At 49.0% G+C, this 15,167-nt stretch overlaps 8 protein-coding genes across 8 annotated transcripts; 3 read left to right on the top strand and 5 right to left on the bottom strand.

Annotated features, from left to right (window-relative positions):
• Window positions 1-939: 939 nt before the first annotated feature.
• On the bottom strand, window positions 940-1,656 carry N7533_009746 (uncharacterized protein; the record flags this gene model as incomplete). The annotated part of the gene is made up of 2 exons (XM_057106396.1): window positions 940-981; window positions 1,069-1,656. 2 exons carry the CDS (start codon window positions 1,654-1,656, stop codon window positions 940-942), a joined length of 630 nt encoding a protein of 209 aa, XP_056957845.1.
• Window positions 1,657-2,540: 884 nt separating this feature from the next.
• N7533_009745 (IST1 family protein) lies at window positions 2,541-3,776 on the bottom strand (the record flags this gene model as incomplete). The annotated part of the gene is made up of 1 exon (XM_057106395.1): window positions 2,541-3,776. The coding sequence occupies one exon, from the start codon at window positions 3,774-3,776 to the stop codon at window positions 2,541-2,543; it is 1,236 nt and encodes a 411-aa protein (XP_056957844.1).
• A 699-nt stretch (window positions 3,777-4,475) lies between these two features.
• Window positions 4,476-5,761, bottom strand: N7533_009744 (uncharacterized protein; the record flags this gene model as incomplete). Its single annotated transcript, XM_057106394.1, has 5 exons — window positions 4,476-4,740; window positions 4,795-4,828; window positions 4,899-5,318; window positions 5,392-5,539; window positions 5,594-5,761. 5 exons carry the CDS (start codon window positions 5,759-5,761, stop codon window positions 4,476-4,478), a joined length of 1,035 nt encoding a protein of 344 aa, XP_056957843.1.
• Window positions 5,762-7,047: 1,286 nt separating this feature from the next.
• On the top strand, window positions 7,048-8,316 carry N7533_009743 (uncharacterized protein; the record flags this gene model as incomplete). The annotated part of the gene is made up of 2 exons (XM_057106393.1): window positions 7,048-7,215; window positions 7,291-8,316. 2 exons carry the CDS (start codon window positions 7,048-7,050, stop codon window positions 8,314-8,316), a joined length of 1,194 nt encoding a protein of 397 aa, XP_056957842.1.
• A 446-nt stretch (window positions 8,317-8,762) lies between these two features.
• On the bottom strand, window positions 8,763-9,533 carry N7533_009742 (FMN-binding negative transcriptional regulator; the record flags this gene model as incomplete). Its single annotated transcript, XM_057106392.1, has 1 exon — window positions 8,763-9,533. The coding sequence occupies one exon, from the start codon at window positions 9,531-9,533 to the stop codon at window positions 8,763-8,765; it is 771 nt and encodes a 256-aa protein (XP_056957841.1).
• Window positions 9,534-10,112: 579 nt separating this feature from the next.
• On the top strand, window positions 10,113-11,364 carry N7533_009741 (putative transsulfuration enzyme family protein; the record flags this gene model as incomplete). The annotated part of the gene is made up of 2 exons (XM_057106391.1): window positions 10,113-10,268; window positions 10,333-11,364. 2 exons carry the CDS (start codon window positions 10,113-10,115, stop codon window positions 11,362-11,364), a joined length of 1,188 nt encoding a protein of 395 aa, XP_056957840.1.
• A 70-nt stretch (window positions 11,365-11,434) lies between these two features.
• On the bottom strand, window positions 11,435-13,185 carry N7533_009740 (Zn(II)2Cys6 transcription factor; the record flags this gene model as incomplete). The annotated part of the gene is made up of 4 exons (XM_057106390.1): window positions 11,435-12,143; window positions 12,211-12,694; window positions 12,748-12,843; window positions 12,915-13,185. The coding sequence occupies 4 exons, from the start codon at window positions 13,183-13,185 to the stop codon at window positions 11,435-11,437; spliced, it is 1,560 nt and encodes a 519-aa protein (XP_056957839.1).
• A 1,704-nt stretch (window positions 13,186-14,889) lies between these two features.
• On the top strand, window positions 14,890-15,159 carry N7533_009739 (uncharacterized protein; the record flags this gene model as incomplete). The annotated part of the gene is made up of 1 exon (XM_057106389.1): window positions 14,890-15,159. The coding sequence occupies one exon, from the start codon at window positions 14,890-14,892 to the stop codon at window positions 15,157-15,159; it is 270 nt and encodes an 89-aa protein (XP_056957838.1).
• Window positions 15,160-15,167: the final 8 nt, after the last annotated feature.

Here is a 15,167-nt window from a genome sequence, read left to right as displayed (position 1 = left end):
ATAAACGCTCGCTTACTGATGGAAGTTGGATACCACGCTCTCATGGACCCGAATAAGCTCCTGGGAACCATAACCTTGGAACAGGGATAGCATACTCTCCTCCAACCTCCACCTCGGAGAGGATAATCACGTCTCCAGAGCTCTCCCTGAGAAATTCTCTGAGTATTGTGGGAGGGATGGGGGGGGGGTCCAAAATGCGGAAAGTTTTGTGTGCTTCCTTCTCTTTCAAAATTTCGGTATTTATACCGGAACACGCCGGGTGTTGTCGAACGCCGCCAAAAGGGATTGATAAATCTATATGCCCAAGTCAGTGTCCGATGTCATTTTCTCCAGAAGAGGTGACCTACCTGACTCCTTCTCCGGTCATACAAGGATGGCTGGAGTTTCTTTAGGAAAAGGTACTGGAGTGGCGGACAGTAATGCCATGTCAGGCTTCATGCGGTCCAGAGCTGGTTGTGGTATTCTTCTCGTGATGAAGGACACGCCTGGTACTTAAGGAAGTTTCCTTTCAGCATTTTGATTAAAGACATAGAGAAATAAAAGAAGAAGAAAATTCATGGAAGTTTCCTGCTGAGTCAGTTCCAAGGAGCTTGTTTGTCTTTTTATTGGACTCTTTTCACCTACCGGCAGTTAGGATTTGCGGGGAATGAAGTTAGTGCATAGTAGAAAGATCTACTAGTACGCAAGAAATTCACAAGGAAAAGAATGAGAGCTAAAGTATAAGTAGCGCATTTGTCGCTAATGTATAGTTTTTATTGAAACATTGGCACATGGCTCTATGGAAGAGCTTCGACTGACATAAGGCGTGGAAATTCGTGAAGCTCCGATCTTAAGGTTTGTTGTTTGGCGTTTGAGATATGGCATGCGGTGGGTAGGAAATTCATTATATGGTTGCAGTTGCGATCGCGATTGCGACACGGTCGGAAATTGTGAGTGGATTCAAGAAGAGCTCATGCGGTTGAAGAGCCTCGTCAGACGAGCCTAAAATAGCCGAGGCATGTTAGCATGCGAAAAACTCCGTAAAGGGGAACAGAAGAGGAGATATGCTCTGATCGATCCTTCACGTACCGTATAACTCTGGGGAGTCCCCGGCTCAGTCGCAGCTTGCGACTGGGCCTCGGATTTCTCATCCACGTAGCTATCCTCCTCCTCCTCATATTCTTCCTCATCCTCGTCCTCGGATGGAGGGAAATATCTCTCCGGATCACCATTATAAACCATAAACCAGCCAATCTTCTCGCCGGGCGCTAATCGATCGCGGAGTTCCTCCAGCGCTGCAGTCTGATCGTCCGTCAGACCGGACCCTTGCTCGACAACATCTTCAATATTCAATCCCGGCCCAGCGCCGGGCGCAGGCGCCAAACCACCGCCGTCGGGGAAAACGACGACCTTCGCGCCGACATAGGCGTATTCCTGGCTCACGGTGTTACCAGTCTCGTCATTGGGATCGTACTGCTCGATGAAGCGCAGTTCTGGTAGTCGTGGAACGAGGTCAGGTTGAGTTTTTTTGAAGGATTCGGTCAGCAGCTCGGTGGTGAGTGGTTGCTGGATGTACTCGGCGGCGGCTTCTTCCAAATTATGAAGGACGACGTAGACTCGTATTCCGGTGAAACCTGCGCGAGGCCACCGGAACCCGTGGAGCATGAAGACCGGCATTTGTGTTTTGATCGGGTCGATTTGGTGGGAGAAGGGGAAGGGAGGAGGATTCGCGGATAATGGGTATTAGTAGTCGTCTGGACAGTCACGAGGGAGAAAAGAGGCGCGCTCCCATGTTACTACTAGTAAGATAGTTGAAATTGACGGAGCTCGTGTTGTCGAGTGGATGCATCGGATTGGAGATTCTCAATTTCCCGGACTTTTCTAACTGGGTTTAGTCCCACTTTTTAGTTTAACGGCGTGAGACTCCTCATTTCTTTACTATACTCCGCATACTAAATGTATACTATATGCCCAGGTGGTAGTAAAGATATGATTACTTTAGGTACTGACTGCCTACTAGTAGTATACAGGGTATGTGTGAAATTAATTCTGGCTGTGTAATGTATACCTCCCTTAACTTTTTTTACTCGCAGCTTGATATAACGGTGCGATCTAGATCGCCCTGCAAGATCGAGATCTACCCAGATCGATCAAGCCTCGATCTCTTTCCCGTCGCCGCTCCTGAGAAGATGTCCAGCTATACACCAGACTCGAAAATTTACTATTATTCATTTCAGCAGGCATTCAGTAGGCATTCATGGATTGGGAAAACGCTTTCCTCGTCAATACTACTGACATCAATTTAGAACTCAACTAGCGCCAGGCCAAATGAAATTACCACCCAAGACTATGTACGGTGCGAGAGCTTGCAAGAATGAAAATGTGTGACGCAGATTAAGAGATAAATTTCCAGCTCATGGGTCTGCAAGAAAAGGAAGCCAGTGGGATCAGGACATTCTTCAATCCTAGAAATTCCACCAGCAAAAAGGTATGAAAAGAACACAGAGTGGCTGGCTGAGCGCTGGCTGTCACAAGACCTTCTTCCTCGGGAAACTGCAGGTCTACGGTTTTCTCTTGAGATCTGCAAAACGCCGTGTCAATTCATCCAGTTCCGGTATCCCACCATTATTGCTATTCCCCTGAGGCCGTGACCCTGCCGCACCGGAAGCCTTCGTCGAGCCGTTTTCTTCTGGCCCCGGAACCTTTACCCGCGGGTTTGGGTTATCAGTCCTCGGTGCCGGCGGAGCAACACTAACAGGACTCCGACCAGCAGCAGGACCTCGTGGAGGCGTCGCTCTGCTTAGTTCATTGGTATCCGAGGCGCGTCTGGCCTCAGCGGCGCCTGCACCCGACTTTGACGGGGTGACTGGTAAATCGCCTCCTTGACTATCGTCACCGTCATCTTGGGTATCATCCACGAATTCAGGCGGCGCACTTCCCAGTTCATCCTGCGCATCTTCCTCCGGCCATGCAACACCATACGCCTTTGCGATTTCTCGAAGATAACTCTCCACCAATTCTTGACCAGGCGGACGCACGCGCAGACCCTTCAAAAGACGATCCGGCACCTTGACATTATCAATCTTATTCTCCTGCGCCAGCGTCATAAACTCCTTCCCATATCGCTCACCCAGCATAGTCCTCAGCATAGTCAGCTCCCGCAGTTCATGCGGGAAGCGATGCCAAGCGTAGAAAACGACCGTGGCCGCTTCATCCAGCGCAGTATCCATATAGGTGTCGTCATCATCGCTCAGCAGTCCAGCATCATCCGCAAGACTAGCCTCCTTCTTCGCCGCGCCCCCTCCCAACCAACCAAACCCAAACCTCGACCCCGAGCTTTCAGCAGTCTTGACCCCCGCACTAGCCGCCGCACCAGTCTGCGACTGCGTCTGCGACTGCGTCTGCTTTTTGTATAATTCCTTCGCGCGCAAGCGTGCGCGGGTCCCTTTTTCTCCGAAAGCGAGTTGGTCGAGGACGTTGGCGCGCGCGAGCAGGAGTTCACAGTACAGTTCTACCATCTCCATGACCTCGACGGCGATATCGGTTGCGATGACATTTTCGACGCGGATGCGGGCGGAGGACTCGCGGCCTTCGGCGAGGAGTTGGGAGAGTTCGCGGCGTTGGACGACGGAGGAGGCGGTGTCTTTCTTTTGGAGGAGGCGGAGGCGGGGGATAAGGAGGCGGAGGTTGGATACTAAGCGGGTCTTTTCGTCCATTGAGTTAGCTTTGGTCTTGGTCGAGTTCAGTTGGGTTTGTGTTGAGCAGAGGATTGCATTGCGCGCAGCATCCCATCTCATGATGGGGGGGGGCTCTCGTAGTCGCGGTGCGGGGTAAGCTCTAGGCAGCGAGTTTGCGATGACAAGGCATTATATGCAGTGGTGGTAGATTAGATCAAGTCGCTGTATGCGGATTCACTCACTGTTTGGGCCGCAGGAGGCATGTTGGAGGTGTTGATGTGGGTTGAACAAAGGGATGGAGAGGGGAGGTGGGGGATGCGCGGCCGATGGGTCTAAACACCCACAGTAGCATCTACTTACTAGTACCCCACTGGGTTGATGGAGGAATACTGGAGCCTCCAACATGCAAAATTGCGGAAAAGTTGTATCAAGGATAAAACTAGGCAGCACCGACTATTTTGACTAGCACTATTAACAATACAAAAAAAAAGTATTTTGAAGCCTATTGACTTGAACAAAAAGTGGTTGGTTCCAGGTTGGGGGTTCCTAAGGTTAGACCAAATGAGCCCCACAGCATTCATGGATATAGCTAGTAGGTATGTATACCAGATAAAGCCTGACTCGTGGCGCACATGGCGTTTCGTATTACAATTTAAGGACCACTTCAATGTTATGGGATTAAAGTTTCGATAAATGTCTCGCGGCAGTGTCTAACTAAACACACTGCTGAGTAAAGGGGTATATAATGATTCATAAAACACTGGCATCTATCGCTCAAACTCTTAAAAACGAAATACTTTTGAACGACCCTAAGACGATTCATGGCTCCATTGCGTGCCACGATCCATTTTCACTACCATGGCTTTCCCCGCCTTGAATTTTCTGCGCCGCATCCTTCAAAGGAAACTCGGAGACAGACGCAGGACCTTTCCTGGGTGGAATGTTGCCGAGTTTAAATGCGGACCCCGAGCGGGTATGTGAGTTGCTTCCGCCAGAGGAGCCCTTTGTGGAATTAAACGTTTTGCGGAAAAAGGGCCGGAGAGTTGGGATACAAGCGGCGACGATGACGACGTTTTGTTCGATGCTGATAATTTTGTTAGTGGACGTGGAATGCATATCAAGGGAAAAAAACACTCACAGCCCCCAAATCACCAAGGTAACAGGAACCCACACTGAGAAGGTTTAGCAATTTATCAAGCAGTAGCAGACTGGGAGACCAGGGGAAGGGGGAGATGGACGAACATGGGTCGGTATGGTTGGTGAACAGGTGCAGATAGGTTGCCTTCACGATAGTCACGATTGCGGATAGGAACGTCAATCCCATCATGATACATACGCTGATCTTCGTAGAGAGGGGCATTTGTAATTTCCAGAATACTCGGATGGGAACGACAGCAAGGACGATGTCCGTCAATGCTGTATAGGCGCTGACCCAGTAAGAGAAGTCGTCAAAGACATCCGGGCTCCAGCATGTACCGCCTGCAGTAGGATTCCAAAGCATTGAAGTGGGCTTGCATTGAAAGAACACAATGAAAACTGAGATCATGGCGAAGATAACCTGGAAGATTGACATCAGGTAGAGAGACCACCTGCGATATTCATTGGGATCCAGCAGATCCACGATCAAGATCGAGATCGAGATGTTTGGAAAGCTAAAAGCGCCTTTACAAGTATTGATCATGTTAACTTCCTGTTCAGAAACATGCGAAAGATATGCATCTTCAGATCAACGTACCAATGTTGAACGGAAATGCTACAATCTGCCAGTAGGCTGTCTTCTGGTAGCGTTCCATGCCATGCTCGGCAACAACTGCGGCGGTATGTCTCCCGAACCCTAGAGTGACGGAATAGGAGACAAATGCAGTAGCAATGATACTGAGAGCCTGAGAAATTAGGTTAGACATGACTCGCCTTAAGCTTCAGTGCCACCGTCATACCAATGAAAAGAAGATGAAAAAGTCATCCCATCCCGCCCGTCTGCTCTCTACTCGCGAGAATATCTTCAAAGCAACAGTCGCAATCGCAATCCCCGTAAACACCCATCCGATAGCATTGATCTCAGCCCCGCGGCTCTCGCTGAAATCAACATTCGTATCGAAAGCCATGGCGTTCGGTTCCTAAGGAACCGGTTCAAAATGTGGAAGAGAAGTGAATCGCCAGTGACAGCATCAACATGGCAGAGAGACTAGTTAAGAGCGATAAGAATATAGGATTGGCGCACAGGACCCTTCAAACTAGCTCATTATGCGCCTCGTACCCAGGAGCCAGGTTCACGATCCGCGACAATGGCATACATGCGTCCGTAAAGGAAGAAACCCCAATAAGGGGAGAAAAACAGTTCGTAACACCATCCTGGTTGAGTGGATCCCAAGGTACTTTTGCGACGCAAAGCAATATGTGAAGTGTCTCATCAAGGATCATGCCGTCTCGCTTAATTATCCGGTGGCTACCGGTAAGCCTCATGCGTCGTGGGCTGTATACTCTGTGCTACTCGAACGGACGGTCCGCGGTCCGCCCCCAACTCGTTTGACACGTTAATGACCCACTGCGGGTCAAGACTAGAAAATGAGGTGGTGATTGAGGAGACAGTCCACTGAGAGGATCTATCGATTCAACCCCATACGCCCCATACTTTTGCAGATGAGCGGTAGGAATCCGATTCATTTGCCCGCAAATTAATGGGGAAACGGTGAGTTTATTAACATCAAGATGGAAGGCTCGTTCTTAGGGACAATCGATCTCAGATTGCAATTTTCATTCGCCCCTGTCAACATAGACGAAGGAGCGCTAAGGGACTTAGCGTGCGACAATCGGTCTATTAGTGCTGATAGGTCATAGCACAGACCTATGCCTGACCTGGCCAGCCCGGGATATTGGGGACGCAACTGTGTTCCCAAGTCCTGGACCCTGGGCTCGTATACAACCCCCATTGGGCCTCCTCGTACCTTTCTGCTCCTCTCGAAGAAGTACCGAGTACGAATCAGCACAAAGGAATATCTTCTCCCGGGGGGGCGAAAGTCAATCGCCAACTGGTGCTTCGGCACGTCGGCACATGGCATTTTACACATGACTGAATTATCCCCCACTATTTATACTGTTGCCAGACTCGACGCGGCACTTAGCACGGTTACAACTTGATGTTCATTGGCTGTACCTGTCGGAGACTAGAAATGCCGGCCTCTCAACCTGTTGAAGCTAATCAAGTTTGTGAACCATTTGGGCTAAGCCCCTGAAAGGAGAAGGAGGGGTTGTCCTGGACTCGTTGATCGTGACGAGGCAAGCTCGAAGATGCCAGCTCTTTATATTTAGACGCCTCATTATATCAGGCTCGGCGCACTGCATTGCAGCTCAATTGTCTTTATTAACACGGGTTTTGAGGTTCGTCTTGAAAATGGTATCCCAGACCCCGTCAGAGATCCTGGACGGAATCACCGCCGCCCGTGTCGCATTTGAAAAGAACGAGGCAGGCTCAAGAGAGGCATTGATTGATTACAGCCGTGCACTGATTTCGTCCCTCGAAATCCCTAGCGAGTTTGTCCAGCGTACCTTCTGGGCAGAGGTAAGAAGGACACTAATTCCCCGTCCAATGTCCGCACTTCAGAGTCGAAGCTAACTCTTTTTTTTTCACTACCAGCCTGCCCAATCCTCCATTATTCGCATCGCGGTCGATGTCAAGCTATTCCAACACTTGCAGGAAGCCGGAGAGCAGGGACTGAGCCCATCGGCCTTGTCCGAAAAAACAGGTATCAATGTCGTTCTCCTCGAACGATTGATCAGACACCTGGTCGCCATGAACCTGATTACCTTCCACAACGGTGTCTTCCTCGCAACAACCCTGAGCAACCAGCTCGCGGCCGATAAATACCAGGATAGCATTTGCTTCTGCTACGACGTCTCTCGCCCCTCCTTCAACGGCTTCCCCGAGCATTTCAAAAACAACGGCTACATCCCGCCCAGCCTCAGCGGCACAGACGGACCCTTCCAATCAGCCCACAAGACAAACCAACCCTTCTTCGACTGGCTTGTCGCGACACCCCCTCACCTCGACCATTTCAGCTCATTCATGGCCTCCTACCGCGTCGGTAAGCCAGACTGGTTCGACTTTTACCCAGTCCAGGACCGTCTGATAGAAGGATTCGACGCCTCCGCCAACGAGGCTCTCCTCGTTGACGTCGGCGGTGGCCGCGGCCACGATGTCGCAACTTTCGCCTCGCGATACCAGTCCCATCCCGGCAAGATTTTCCTGCAAGACCGCGAGCCCGTTATTGCGACAGTGGACGTGGGTGCCGCCGGAGGTGGCTTTGAAGCGCAGGCCCATGACTTTTTCACGCCGCAGCCTATCAAGCAGGCTCGCGCGTACTCGCTGCACTCGATCTTGCATGATTGGGGTGATGACGAGAGTGTGAAGATTATTGAGAATCTCGTCCCTGCGTTAAAGAGGGGTTATTCGCGGGTGCTGTTTAATGAGATTGTTGTTAGCGAGGAGAAGCCTACTCTGGCAGCCACCAATATGGATATGATGATGCTGGCTCATTTGAATGTTCGCGAGCGAACTGAGGCCGATTGGACGAGTCTGCTTGCCAAGGGTGGGCTGAAGGTTATCAAGTTTCATACATGCCCGGGTGTTGCGGAGAGTGTGATCGAGGCAGAGCTGGCCTGAGCAAAAATAGGAACCACACAACCCATAAGGTAGATATTAGATATTCATGGTAAAGAAATAAATTTTGAAACCAAGAATTTTGTTGGCGAGACTTCTGGTAAAGCACTCATGTCCGTTCAAAGCCCGAATACTACTAGATAAAGTGAAGAGGTTGCTGAACCTTTTATTCAATTTGCTATTTAGACGATCAACTAGCCATATTTCCATCAGCATGTACTACTAAAGTCGCCAAAAACCTATGCCGGGGCGTAATAGGCACAATGCCAGGCTTAGCCCCACCCGCGGAGCCCTATTTAGGTAGTCTAGTATATGGGTGCCCAGGTACATATAAATGTGCCAGCATACTAACTAGTACTTGTACTACTTACTAGTATGGCCACGGGCAAGTTGAATGAATGACTTCTTCCTCTTTTGAAATATATTATATCCGAGATCCGCTAACTAAATCATGTCTGTTTCTTCGCCGCCTCCTTCATCTCCCCACGCTCTTTCACCAACCCCGCCAGATTAGTCCCAACATCCGAACCAAGGTTATTAAAGCCCTCAACAACACCCTTTCGATCCCCCTCTCCCAATTCCTGACTCATCTTAAACTTTCCCCCAATACTCTCAATGGAAACTTCAATACCGATAATATTCTTCTTCATAATATCGATATATCGCTCCGGCGCATCGGACACCTTCCAAGGCCCAGGCTTCCCCCCTTGACCCGTATGACCCATCATAGAAGTCTCGCACAATTGCGATAAGTCATGAATCTGCTGCTGAAGATATTGCGACGTTTCATCCGAGGCGGAGTCATAATAGATCGTAGCTTTACCATAAACCTGGGCTGCGGCGTAGTTCCACGTCGGCACAACCTTCCCGGTAGCCGGCTTGGTCTCGGTATAGAATTTTGGCGTCACGTAGTGGTGATCCTGGGCCGTGAAGAGAATCATCACGTCTTGCTGGAGTTTTCTAGTGGGCGAATCGGCGCAGGATTCCATCATGGCTTTGGAGTGGGGGTTTTGTCGGGCCATGTGGCCTCGTAAACGTCCTTTGACGGGTGCCGAAGGGTCATCATCGTAGATATCCAGTACCCAGGGAATATGGCTAGATTGAAGGAATGGGTAGGATGGTGAGTGAATGGCGGTTGTGAGGACGCCCAGGGGATTCTCTTTGATGAATTCGAAGAGAGCTTTGATTGAGTTCTCTGCATGTACTGCTCGGAGATACATAGTGATGCGCAAGAGTGAAAAGTAGTAGGAAACTTGGAGTTGTGTGTATAGTTGTGAGTCAAGCACTTTGATCTTGATCTACTCTTTATATACCACTGCCTGCTGTTCAGCAACCAGGCCAATCGCGGGGCTTTCGATTTGCTGTTCGTTTGTAATGCGGGCTTGTCATTGGCTCTTCCCGCCGAAGATAATTTTAAGTAATCGGTAAATTAATTATCCCACGCCCTATGCCTCTGATCAAGAATAAGTTATGGCTCATTCATGCAGATTTGGGTAGAACTAAACCATAGAAGGAAAAGAAGAGGAAATTTGAACAGTGGAGACCAGCGATGACTCTTCTGAGTGGACACGAATTAAGCCGGCCGAGAAATTCGAGCTGTTTGACCAATGAAATTGCGGGATAACCCCCCGGATTAGGAACTTGACGGGAGTGGGGCAAGAGGATCCCAGAGCTAAGGTCTACATGTTCTGATATCTGTGTCGCCGAGTGTAGGACTTGCAGGAATCTGCTAAATAAGAACTCGTCTCTTACTTTCAAACTTGAACAAAGACAACCTTCTGAGAGAAATAACACACAACATGGCTCCCGTCAACAACGCTCATCCCTCAACCCAAGCGCTGCATGCCGATGACTACTTGAATTTAGTGAATGACGTTGCACCACCGATTCACCTCTCCACAATCTTCAGATATCCTAATGACCCCAACCAACTAGTCATACCAGAAGACCCGATCGTATGTATCCAAGGCAAACCAACTCCAACACTCCATCGACTTCAAAGACTAATGTGAGATATAGGCCGAATTCGATGGCAAGAATTACGTATACTCCCGCGAATTCGCACCCAACGCAACCCGTTTCGAAGCAGTGCTCTCATCTCTCCTAAAGGGCCATGCCGTGAGCTATGCCAGTGGACTCGCAGCTCTCTACGCCGCTTTGACCCTGCTAAACCCACGACGTATCTCCGTGGGCGACGGCTACCACGGCAGTCATGAAGTTATCTCGGTGATTTCCCGCCTGTCGGGTCTTCAGAAGCTCGACCTTGACTGTCCTGCCGAAATCTTAGAAGAAGGGGACGTCATCTTGCTCGAAACACCCGTCAACCCTCTCGGAACCGCATTCAACATCGAAGAATATGCCAAGAAAGCGCACTCCCGCGGCGCTTATCTGATCGTCGACAGCACATTCGGACCGCCGGGCCTCCAAGATCCGTTTTTGTGGGGAGCTGATATCGTCTTCCACTCCGGGTCAAAATATTTCGGTGGTCACAGCGATATGTTATGTGGTGTAATTGCTGTCAAGCGAGAAGACTGGTTGAAACGGCTTTACGAGGATCGAGTAGCTCTGGGAAGCAATATCGGCAACCTGGAAGGTTGGATGGGCCTTCGAAGCTTGCGAACTTTAGAAGTTCGAGTTCAGCGCGCGAGCGAGAACTGCGCTCAATTGATTTCATGGCTTGATGGTGCTATGAAGGCCCCGGGCCCGGCCCCGGGTAGCGAGGAGTTTATCGTTCAGGCTGTCGTCCAGAAAATGTATCATGCCAGTCTCCAGGATGAGCCGTGGTTGGTGAAGCAGATGCCTTGTGGATTTGGGCCGGTCTTTTCGATCATCTTGCATAACGAGACTTTTGCGAAAACACTGCCTAGCAAGTTGAACTTTTTCCAGCATGCTACGAGTCTGGGTGGGGTCGAGTCGCTTATTGAATGGCGGGCACTGTCTGATTCGAAGGTTGATCGCAAGTTATTGCGAATCAGTATTGGACTGGAGAACTGGGGGGATCTAAAAGCCGATTTGTTGCAGGCATTTACCTCGTTGGCAAAGGAATTATAATCTAGATGAGATTAGATAACCAAGAATTTGACATGAAAATTAAGTCATTATTCGTATGTATCGTATGTTCCTAAAGCCAAAGCCAGTCCCGGCCCAAACTTCCCATGCTAAATATCCATTGCGACCGTTCTTCTTTTGTTGAAGATTCCTTCTGCCAGTATTCCTGCAGCGTCTTTGCGGCATTGACCGCGTTCAAACAGTTGGTGATATCCCAGAATTTCTCAATACAGCTGATGAGAAAGTCTCTTTGGGCCTGCCATTGGCACTCCAGACCAGCGACAAACATTGGCCATAAAATGCATTTGAAGATTTCGAGGTTGTCTTTCAGAGACTCTGTCACGCCGAGGAGCTCTGTAACCAGATGGTTTTGTTCGATCGACCTTTCAGTCAGAGCATCCACGATGCGTCCTGCGTAAAGTAGAGCACCAAGCTTGTATGCTTCAGATAAGTTACATAACCCTATGATCTCTTGGGATGAAGAATTCCTGGATCGCTGGAGACTTTTAGCCCAGGCGTAGCTGTCAAAACTCCTGATAGTTTCGATTAAAGATGCTGTGTCCTTCAGGTAGGTATTGGCGGAGACCTCATCAAGTGGCCTTTGAGCTTCGGCTAGGCTGTCCCTTTGCACTGAAAGCTGTTGAATTACAGTCAGTATATACTCGGGGCATCCGAGGAAAGAGGCTTCAATAGCCTCTTCGTATTGCTCTTTTTGGTGGTCGAAGGATGAGATATGAGATAACAATTTAGGGCGCAAGAATGCCCCTCCAAGCGTCTCAATGCTGCGGGTAGTTGCAAGGTCAGCAAATTTCAAAGCCAACTGCCCTCATCTATCGAGGGTAAACTCACAAGTAAATTTGTTTGATGATGAAGCCTCGAATTTCTTCGAGTGTTCGTCCAGGCCCCTGATTAATACCCTCCTCCGATTCAGGATGCGAGAAAGTAGATGCGATTAAGTTTTTCGCCCCCTGTAGATGAAAGTTCCAGCCATCACTGCCCGATTCGAGAAGATCTAGAAAGATCAAGAGGAAGATGCTGGCAACAGTAGTGTCCTTTTTGCTCAACTGTGCATCACGCAGAGAGTGTGATAATGCCTCCATCGCTTGATGTTTAAAGGAGAGGGCATCCTGGTTCGCATTGGCAAGCTGCAATGAAGAAGATGCCGGTAATTCAGTTTGATGGAATGAATGACCGGTGTTGACATGGTGACGGGCCGCAAGCGCAAGAAGCGCCTTCATTAAAACCGGGTCTTGATATCCCATTGGAATCAGACTCCTAAATGGGTTCCGGTTGCTGTCGTATACGATAAAAAGTTTGCATATTCGGTCATTAACTGATTGGTTTGAGGTCAGCATGCACAATTTTTGAGCGGGGCTCCATGCTTACAATAGTCAATATAGTACTGGGATTTTCGATCCAAGTGTGAAGTTGAAGGGTCGTGTAGAACAATAGGTAAAGTTGTCGTATCGAAGATAGTATAGTCTGGTTTCAAAGTTAGTTTGACTAGTGATAAATCGGAGCCTAATCCCGCGTTTTCCCCACGATGGATGGACAGACCTTCCGCTTTCCGGGGCCTCTCCGAGTGGCATTAGATTTCATCACCACCCGTTTCCCGCCAGCAGTGGCTTCCGCAGCTTTGTTGGCGTCGTACGATCGGCCCTGCATTCGCCCGCGGATAGCCACGCCTTTTACCCATCGGAATGGCCGTTTGTCGAGACATTCCAGGCCAGCCTTCTGACATTTGGCGCACGGCACCCCGGTCTGGTCACATTGGATGCGACGATTCCGACAGGTGTAGCACGGGCCGTCGGATTCTGGATCCATTGTGAGGCTCGTTGAGGAGTTGTGGCGAGATAGTTTGCATTGATGAATGCGGGCAGTCGTTTTGCTGACTAATATCCTAACTACAGCCTCCTGGCTAGGAGAATGAGAGGGCTATCTGTAGAAAGAGTTGGCTCATGTTACTGATATCGCCTGAATTATGGCTGGCAAGTACTGTAAAGCTGAATTTACAGAGTGCAGTCCTGGTGAATGCAAATTCCCATCTTTCACATTGTTGTTTGCTTGTGTCGGGAATTCCTGCATCGAGCGACTTTCAGCCAAAGCTTCTTTGTGTCGAGAATTGGGTAAATTTCATAGATATTTCTCAATCCAGTCACAAGGAACTTTTCAGATCAGTGTTTGATTTAAGTCTCGAATTCCTTCCGTGTCTTTCCTTTATTTCTCCCTGTGCTCAATGCTAACAAGAATCAATCTCTATCACTTTGAAACATTGACTCCTTGAAGGAAGTAGGCCAGCTCCGCGCAATTAAATTGTAAAAGTAATATTGCAAAAATCTCACAAATAGTACTGACGTGAGCTGTTAGATTGATTCAATTTCCGTCAATACCACACTCGTGGGCAGCACTGATCAAGTCTTGGACGAAGAAGAAATCGAGCGGGAAACGTAGCTCACACAATGCCTTGAGAAGGTCGGGAAACCTCATTATTAGTCAAGCACCTAGGTAAATCCTTTCCCCTATCCCACTCTGCAAATATGTGGGCAAAGATTGATTGGCTGTCGGTGGCATTATAATTGGTAAAACCAAGAGAGTAGTAATGTCAGGATTAGGCCTGTGCACCAGGAACAGTGGGGGTGTTCCCTCGGTATACCTGATTGGACAGAGATGATTGAACAAGTAGTATAATTAGAACCAGCGAGCAGTTGTAGTGGGGAGTTCAGTCTGATCTCGGTAGTACATATTTGAAATCATTGCATTGGGTCCAGATCGCTTAAGCCGACATCGGGGAGGCCGGCCACGAAATAAGGACACGCATGTCCGTACTAAAGAAAACACGAAGAGGGAGAGAGGGAGAGAGGGAGAGAGCAAAATTAGCTCGCGAATCAACAAGGCTCTCGTATGGAGTCCTGCACGAAGAAAATAGGCTGCCGGGGCCGATGGAGACTGTCAGAAGCACAAGTTGCGACCAAACGAGACCTGATTGGTAGACCCATCTGTGCAATCCCGTGCTGTGGTTGGTCGGCTCGGTTTATGACATCATAGGCAGTAGACTAAAAAGACGCGATTCCCCTTTGGGAAGAGATATCAGGTTCTTAGTTTGGTTGGCATGGATGAGAATGTGCTGATGGTGTTTCACTTTGTTCGGTTCCTATCTTTGGATTGTGCGTTGGATGAGATGGGTCCGATGGTTGGAAATTAGTATTTTGGCCCGACGAGAGGATTCCTTATATTTCTGCTCTCTGCCACGCTTTGGCTGTGTTCTCTTTTTCCTGGTAGGAGATCTTGGAATTCTTGTCACTTTCTACTATACACTATAACACTATACGCTTTATACCTTGGCATTGCCTGTACTACTCTCAATCCTTTGAGACTCATCAATATCGATCAGAAATGAGTCGTGAGTTTACATCAAGGTCTTGAGACTGGGATCGAATGGCCTCCCAGTTATGGCGCTTTTCATAACTCAACTAACCTTGATACCTTTCGAGTCTTACAGCTATCATCCCTCGCGATTCAATCTTCAAAATGGCAACCGCCACCTCCCTCCACAAACGTGACGGCGCAAACTCATATTCTCTTTACGTCTTCGTTATCATTGTTGGGTGCATAGCAACTGTACTTATCGGTTCCGGCATCTATCAAATGTACCACGGAGATGACGAAGAGAACGCCTACGACATACCCCTTGAGCAAAGGAAATACATGCGTGAAGTTCGACAGCGAAACCTCAACACCACAGCCCTTGTATGCAATAGGCCAGACATGGTCATTCCTATCGCAGAATTGAACTACTGAGATTGAGA

The sequence above is a fragment of the Penicillium manginii genome (genome assembly GCF_028828005.1).
Source record: "Penicillium manginii strain IBT 31320 chromosome Unknown utg000006l:1.0-4164085.0:1.0-4166146.0, whole genome shotgun sequence".
Taxonomy (NCBI): Eukaryota; Fungi; Ascomycota; class Eurotiomycetes; order Eurotiales; family Aspergillaceae; genus Penicillium; species Penicillium manginii.
Note: the sequence above shows the minus strand (reverse complement) of the source record. Positions and strands in the feature narration are given on the sequence as shown.